This window comes from Cibotium barometz, chromosome 34, assembly GCF_041138505.1.
Source record: "Cibotium barometz isolate CiBa-2024 chromosome 34, ASM4113850v1, whole genome shotgun sequence".
Taxonomy (NCBI): domain Eukaryota; kingdom Viridiplantae; phylum Streptophyta; class Polypodiopsida; order Cyatheales; family Cibotiaceae; genus Cibotium; species Cibotium barometz.
In genome coordinates, this window is record NC_141079.1 from 29820542 (window position 1) to 29829031 (window position 8490).

The following is an 8490-nucleotide window of genomic DNA, read 5'->3' on the forward strand; positions in this document are numbered from 1 at the left end:
GAGATATGAGAACTGTACACCAGATTGGGTCCCGAATTACCCACTGAAGGGCCCCCTATCCCGATAACGAGATAGTATTTGCTTTATTACTTTAGAGAGAATGACTTTGGACTGTAGATAAGCCAAACGCAAGATCTCGGAGGATCGGAGAGTGGCTGATCTGTACACTGCTGTAGAAACACCTCGATGACCTGATCTCGAGCCTATGCACTCTTCCCAAGGGCATGAGGAAGGGCTGCACACCTGAGGCTCAAAGAAGAAGAAGGTGGACTGTTCTACACTATGTTAGAATGCTGAAAACACTTATGAATGCTGTGTTACCTTCACCAGATGACTGCTGCATGTGTGGATGATGCATAGAAGGCTGAACACTGATGCAAACAACTGTTTCAGGGCTGGAAACTGGTGTAGACTGAACCTTCAGGGCTGGAATCTGCTGTGGACAGAAACGCTGAGGTGTAGAGAGGGCTGAGGACTGAAACGCATGAGAAACAGGGGACTGCAGGGCTGCTGTACGGCGGGAACAGAAACGCAGATGGACTGCTGTACGGCTGTGCAAAAACGTAGAGAACTGGCACTGTTTGCTGGCGTAGAACTATGCTGAACTGTGGGCTGAACTGTGGGCCTGAACTGATGCTGAATTCAGGGCTGAATGCAGGCGCCTAGGGCTGGGCTGAAGCTATGGTTCTCAAGGGCTGGAGAAGAAAGCTTATGGGCTCTAGGGCTGGATTAGTCTTGGGCTGAAAGCAAGGAGAAGGAGAGCTCTTAGCACAATGAAGACTGAATGAGAAAAGAGGCTCTAGGGAAGCCTATTTATACTAACTGGAGGTTGGTCATTTAATAAAGTTAATATTTATAAATGCCCAATAATGCAAATAATGATAAATAAATACTAATAAATATGGAAAAAATACCAGATAAATCCCAGTAAATTCCCTAAGGCTTTGGGGATGTTCTAAATGATGCACAGGCATATGAATGCATATTATGCAGGATGCAGAGTGCTTTCTGATGCAAACCCTAAGGCTTCTACTGACTCTACATGCATGAATGATTCTCTCCAAGTGGGTTAAGGGACTTGACTGACTGACTGACCCGCTAAGGCTGAGGAATGACCTACGTAGCTCGTGCCTGACTTATCCTAGACTGAGGATGTACAATGGGGTCACGGCGTACGACAAATATCATCCTATTGGGTTCTAAAACTGTACAACTGTTGCACTTCTGATGATGATGAGCCATCTTGTCACCATGCACTGAGTGCAGAGTGCATGTGACATAAGAACCTCATCAAGTTCCTCCACTTCTGTCTAAGCCTCATTTGATACATCCTCAGGCACCCAAAACTTGCTTGCACTCCACCCAAGTGGTAAGCACAAGTCCCCAATGAAGCATAGTAGATCACCATTGCTAAACATAGAAAGAAGCTGCCTTCCGAACCCATGAAGCCTTCGTGAAGATACCACCAGTGACAAAGTGTCGAAAGCCATAGCCTTCAACCCATCTTTTGCACCATAACACTTCAACTGCTTCTTGTTCCTGGCCGACTACTTCTTGTTCTTGGTGTCTTTTCTCTTGAGCTTCATCTTCAGCTTTTGCTCTTCACCTCATACAGGCAAAGACACACAGTCCTGCACTGCCTCCTCCGCTTCCTTTTCACTTTCCACATGTTGAAGCTTTTGATGTGACTCTCATGTGACAACCTCGAGCTTGCCCCCTTAGGACAGTTGGCGATTGTCCCGACCAGAGCAACCACGGACTCGCCTACTTGAGAAAGTTGACGATGTCCCGGCAAAACGGAACCTTGTAAACCGGCCTCAGGCCTTCAGTCGAAACCAAAGGGCGGTGTGAAACAAACACTCGCACACAAAACACTTCAACACCTTTGAGGACCAAGAAAAGGAAAACAAACAGGGGGAGCTAGAGTGCTCCTGGAAACAGTACACGGATACCGATTGGCCCCAAAACGCAGTGGCGTCCCTTGCGGTATTTCTTTAATTAATTATAAGAGAGCTTTGATTACAATAAGGTTGGAAACTCAACCGTCACAGTAAAACTTCTGAAGCCTGCAAAGACCCTGCATCATGGCTTCATATCCACTCGGCACAAAAAAGTCGAGTCATTGTTCAGATCAAAAGTCTCTTTCACATGAGTCTTGCATACAGAAGCTTTCTCCCATGGTCAGGGCGGCGACAACCATCCATAGCCTCTCACCCTATGAACAACATCACACCCTGACACATCCAGTGCTCCTGCATCACAACAACGACTCCAAACTGTTTCCCAAAAGAGAACTCGCATCACAGCAGAGCATACCATACAGTCGACACACCTGTACCAACCCTCTCTGCCTTCCAAGGGTACTATCCATCTCAGTCATGGAAATTCGAACCCCTGTCCAATCAGCAGCAAGGCTGTACCAGACATGTGTCCATTCTTGTACCCTCTGCCTGCATGTGACCTATCTCCTAGAGAACCAAAAACATGTTTCCTCGAGAAACCTAGGACCTGTTTCCACGTAAACCCCTAGGCCTGTTTCCCTTTGAAACCTTTCACAGCACCATTCAACAACAGTGCCAACAACGGCATACATCTAGTTACCTGTTCCCTCATGAAACATCTGGAAACATAGAGATGCCCATAACCTTAGGTCCCTCTCTTCCTTTCCAGCAGGAAGAAAACAATCTGCTCCATGAGCATGCAGCCATGCGAGCTTGCATCACTCCCATGCCAAGGAACACATTCAATTGACCTGTACTTGCAGCCGGAAACCCAAGCACATAGCTGAATTTGCTGCCAAACAAAAACAGCCCATAAAAAGTCCCTGGATTCCACTCTCCAAGCTGCCAATCCCCTCCTCCAAAGAGAGAGAGAGAGAGAGAGAGAGAGAGAGAGAGAAAAACGCATGAGCAAGGCTGCTGTCCAACCCGATGCTCCCTGCTGTCCAGCCCTACCAGTCCTCAAAGAGAGAAAACATGCTCAATCCAGCCTCGTCTTCTAGCAAGAGAGAGAGAAACTTGGCAGTTCAGCCCGCTAGTCTGTTGCACAAAAGGAAGGACCCTGCTGAACTGTACGCTGCCTGCAGTTTGCCCGCCTGTGCTCCCTACTGAGCTATGCGCTGCTTGCAGTCTGCCCGCCACCCTCCAAGAGAGAGATAGAGAGAGAGTGCGCTTCAGTCCTGTGCGCCCTGCTGATCACTTCTCTATGCTGCATTGTAGCCCAACCAGCCCGCTAGTCTCCTCTCGAAAAAGCATACCCATTAGATCCAGCAAGCGCCTCCCAAAAAGCATGAGATAGAAAGAGGCGCATCCTCCAAGAGTAGAGTAGCCTCCCAAATTAGCTTTTGGGCCACCAAAGGTTATAAAACCTTTTTAATTAAAATCTCTTTGTCCCCTTCACACACTTGGAGTTGTCCCCACATGGGTTTCCTTTTTAACTCCAAACTGATGCCATTCACACTGTCCACCATGTCCCGGTGTGCACACCTGCATACTCTCCAGAGAAAAACACAGGGTCGTGACAGCAACAAAAGCCCCATCACTACCACTCATGCTGGAAAATTTGTTCTTCCGATTTTGCTCCTCCTGTAGTAATAAACCAACCAATTGTTCAAACAAGATTGGTTCCGGTTTTCCCTCCATATAGAGAGTGAGCGATGTGTGGAAGTTCAAGTAGGTTCCTGGCAAAGATGATAGTGTCTTGGAAACCAACTCCTTTTCGGAAATGACCTCATCAATATTGAGTAGCTGCTCCCGAAATCCTGGATCTTCGTAAGATGATCAGCCATACTATCACCATCGTTCATGTCCAAGTTCTCAAGCTCTTTCTTGAGAAGTGTAACCCTGGCCTCGTTCTTTGCCTGAAACATGGTTTCAAGTACATCCCAATCTTGCCGAGAGGTCTTGCAAGACCTAATATGCGGTATGATTGATCGCTTTACTTACAAAGCAAACAAAGCCATCGCTTGGGCATCGGGAGTATCCCATCTCCTTTGCTCCTGTGGGGGAGGAGTGGGTACTAAAGCTTGTTGAGCACCACGGCCAGGCGCGTTAGGTACTATGTCAACAGGGCGTACACCTTCACCTGATACATAACCCCGAATATATCGGTTGTATTTCCAGCCATTTGCTGAAATCTCTTCACCAAGAGATATGCAAATACGTGCAACCAAATATGCTGTAAAAAGCACGTGCAGGCAAAATCCAAGACACACTGGAGTGCAATGCCAAGCAACCACAAGGTCTTGTGCAAATGTTTTGCCCCGAATACAAGGCTACAGATAAGCAATGCTGAAAATCCCCAAATTTCTGAGCACCAATGTGTTGATTTATGTGTCAATTGCACATAATTGACAAAAGCCCCAAAAACCTGTGTACCAATGAGCTTTAATTTTGCGATTAAGCACTGATTATCTGTCACAAAATTTTTGAATACCTACAACAGTCGACCTGTAGGTAGCTGCAGCCGGTGACCTTGGCGGCGGGTAGTAGACGGCGAGGTACAGAAGGTGACGGGCTGAAGACGGAGGTGTAGGGGGCAGAGGTGCAAGTGCGTTAGAGCTGTAGGGGGGCGGATGGTGACGAGGCAACTGTGCAGACGGTCGGAGTCGGAATACAGGGAGGCGCGCACGTATACAGGCGAGAGCCCATCTCTCAAACACAGGTCCAGGCGGAGATGGAGGCGCTACAGACGTCGCCGCTGACGATGGCAAGATGCAGGCGACAACGGGAGCAGATTGACGTGGTGGTGCGAACGGGCTGGACGATGGCAACTTGCTGTAGACCGGCGACGAATGGAGTACCGAAGGCGAGCTCATGGCGACGGAATGGGGAACCAAGAATTTGCCAAAATGTGGCCTCTGCCATGTAAGCCACAAGTGTGGCAGGGCCTAGCCAGCCGCTGTCCATTGCGGTGCGAGCTTAGCCGGGTGGCAGAGCATCGCTTGTATTGGAGGCTGTAACGGGCTAAAAATGCCTGGTGGGCGGTGCACAGGCAGCAGGAGCTTGGTAGTGCCGCTGATGGAATTTGGCAAGTGACGGACGGACAGCCGAGCAGTCGACGGAAGTGTACAGAGTCGACAGAAGTCCAGCCGGCGACAGAATTCCGCGAACAGGCGTGCAGAAGGGGGAACCCTGCTCTATACCATTGTTAGGGTTAGGGTTGCATAGAAACTGAGGCGCACAGAGAAGTACAGCAGCAAGCACTCTCAAGAGAGAGAGATGGTGATTGATGCTCACACAAAGAAGATAGCATACAATGTGTGGAGCTTGGGGATTGACTCCACAATATCAAAATATAGTATATGAGTGGTGTCCTTTCACACCTAATATCCCAGGGGAAAAACCCAAAGGGAGAAAAGTGCCCTTGGTTAGCCCATGTTCACATGTGGCACTACTCATAGCATATATGCCAATAGTCTATACACCTTCTAAGGCCTTTGGCCAAACCAAAAGGTTGACTTTAGACCTTCTACTAACTGCCTATGACCTAATCCCAAAGGGGGATTTAATGATATGTACAAACGAGAGCTTGGCTATTTATAGGGAGAAGAAGAAAATTTGTAATCCAGTCAGTTTTACCTTTTCAGCCCACAAAGCTTCGTCCAAAAGGTGTCCCATATATGGGTGTATGTCTTGGGCACTCCTGGAGCTTATTTGGGTGCAAAATTGACTCTAAATCTGCCCCTAGTCTCCTCTAAAACAATGCGGAATCCGGGACTAGTGATGAGGCTATCCATGTCCATGGCTATGCACGTGACATCGGAGCTAGTAGAGGTAGAAACTGGAGTAGGGATCTAGATGACAATTAGCGAGAGGGGGGAAGGAGGAATGTGGAAAGAAGAGGTTGGAAGAGGGAATCACTTCTCTAGGGCCTGGATCATAGTTTTTTGTTCAAGCAATTGATCTCCCTGTTGCTTCATGAGTTGCATGAAAATTTGGAACATCAAGGTCATCCAGTCCCTGAGAGTACTGCTCCCTAATGCTGTTGTTGTAGAAGTGACAGTCTCTTCTTGGATCTGTTGTGCTCTCTTATCATTGGAGGTCGCCATAGATGGAGTGGTAAAGGTTCTGCCTGACCGCAAACTCTGACCGCAAACAAACCATCCATCGTGTGTGTGTGGGAGACATTTCTAGTCGCGTTCCGGAGGCTGAAAACCAACGGTCCTTCAAGGGACAGGAGTCACACGGGAATGGGGAGCGCTTTTGGCATTTATAAACCAACCACACAAGCAGTTTTTTTTTTTCTTGGCTGAATCTCTTCACACTGTAACATGCGGAAGCTTACAGACGAGGATTTTACTTTGATAAATAGCTTTCAGCACCCTTGTGCTTTACGCTTGGTGTGTTTGCTTTATTGAATAAGAGTGTAGAGAGAGAAGAGAGACAGTACACAGTGATGGGCCCTCACCACGCTTGGTGTATTTGCTTTATTGAATGAGTAGAACGGCTGACTGCTGGCTGTAAATAGCCAGGATTGAACTGACCTTGGAGACCTTCACTTGGCTGAGGTGACTCTCAGACAGAAGATGACCCTTAATCTTCACTTTCCACCCTTGAACCTTGGGCACTTGGAGAAATATGAGATGATTTATGGACTGAACTGGAATCTGTCTGGGTGGTCTGAACATAAATTGTGTGTGTGTGTGTGTGTGTGTGCACACGTGAGAGAGAGAGAGAAAGAGAGAGAGAGAGAGAGAGATTCGATATAAATGTCGCTGGGCCAGAAGTGGCTCGTTGGAACAGATCCAAACATTAAACTGTGAAGTTTTCAACTTGATAAAAAACAAGTAAAACAGAAGGGCCTACTATTTAGCTTGGGATCTGGGTCCATAGAAAATTCTGCAATGGGCTTTTGTGGTCCTTTGGGGAGTGGATGTGATTCCACGAATCCTGGGTTTGGGGGATGCCGTGGGTCTCCGAGATGTCATGAGACAAGTCTGTGGAGGTCTATATCTGGATGTTGTGATGAGGACTTCATGGGGAAGGGGTATTTTGAGGCATGCCATGGAGAGAGAATTTTGTCATGTCATCACTTACAAATGTATTCTGGTCATTGATTCATCTTGCTGCGTTTAGTAAAGTCCACCTACTGACATTTGAAGCTTTGTCCCAGGTATCTTAACAAGAAGAAGCATGCAGAAGAACTTGTTCAAGAGTATCAGTCAAAGCCTTCAATGGATTACAGCTTGAAAGATGGGGAGACACTTCGCTTGAATCTCAAATCTGTAAGGAGATCAATCTGAGTCAGTGACACAAACCTTGTTACATTTAAGCACATTTGTCTTGATACTAGTTTGTACTTGCAGTCAAAGAGTACATCAACCGGCAGTTCAAGGTCAAAATTTTTTGATCAGAATCCAGATTCCTTAGCACCGGCTGCAGCAGTTAGCTCTACTCCGGTTCCATTTCTTGCACCGCCTCCGAACCCTGGCCTCATACGGAGGGCCTCTCATAAAACGAATGATTCAGAGACGGAGGCTGTGTCCCTGGAAGACCCATTGAAGCCGCAGGATGGTCTCGATGATGATTTTGGAGATTTCCAGACAGCAGGCTAAACGCTCAGAAACTGAGACAGATGTAAGCCTAAAGATGTTCTTGGAGTTCTTGATGTGCTACGTAGAGTGTGGTCCTGTCACATGTACTTTCAGGCGGTGCTACACACAACCGTTGATCGTGCCCCTTACCCAATGTCCACAGCTCATAATCTGTGGTTTTTTTCTTGGAGTTCCAGCAAAGAACTGCAAGAAGCAGTGGGCATCATAGATGTATATATATACCTTTGGAATCTTTTTATATGCTTCTGTTTGTTTTTTTGGGTATGAAATTGCTTCAAAATTTCAAAACAACAGACATCACCGGTATGCCGACACTGCTTTGTTTTTTGGGAAAAATGTACAAAGAAATAGCTTGTCACGGTATGCTGATATACTGAGCAGAAACATATCCAAAATGGCTGGCTGGTTATGGATAACTCTTGGAGATTGAATTCAACCCTCATGAGCCACGATAAGGTTTTTCTGGCTATGAACTCTATAACTTGGTGTTCAATTAGCTGAGCTGCAATGCACTTTGACTTTTGTGTATATGATCTATGAAACTTACCAATGATGAGTGGGTCTGCTTCACGATTTGTTTAATGGGTTCATGGATTAATGCAATCAATGATAATTGATTCATCACACCTAGGGACATGTTTTGGTAAAATATGACCATGGAACAAACTATCATGTGATAATCTTCATCTCTATGATATGGTGTCCAACCATATTTCCTAGTACCATATTTCCTAGTATGCCTAGAAGATGCTTGTCTCTCATAAAGAGCTTCATAGCTTGTGAGATCGATAAAAAAAATAAGATAGGGTGAGTGTAGAACATTGGGCTAATCTTTCTAAAAGGGTATTTCATTACTAGCCAATGCATCAATGAAAACAATCTCATTTAAAGATGCAGGTATTAGTCCTTACACAAGTTATTGAGTATTGTGTGTG

At 46.4% G+C, this 8490-nt stretch overlaps 1 protein-coding gene across 4 annotated transcripts in view; it reads left to right on the plus strand.

The window, feature by feature from the left end:
- LOC147618878 (Adaptin ear-binding coat-associated protein 1 NECAP-1) overlaps positions 1–8135 on the plus strand; it is a 55213-nt gene extending 47078 nt beyond the window's left edge. For all 4 annotated transcript variants that reach the window (XM_086773975.1, XM_086773976.1, XM_086773977.1 and 1 more), the window contains 2 exons: positions 7114–7225; positions 7307–8135. In XM_086773975.1, the coding sequence (XP_086630101.1) occupies positions 7114–7225; positions 7307–7555 (361 nt within the window). In that variant the 3' untranslated portion in view covers positions 7556–8135. The remainder of the gene's footprint in view (positions 1–7113; positions 7226–7306) is intronic.
- The last annotated feature ends 355 nt before the right edge of the window (positions 8136–8490 follow it).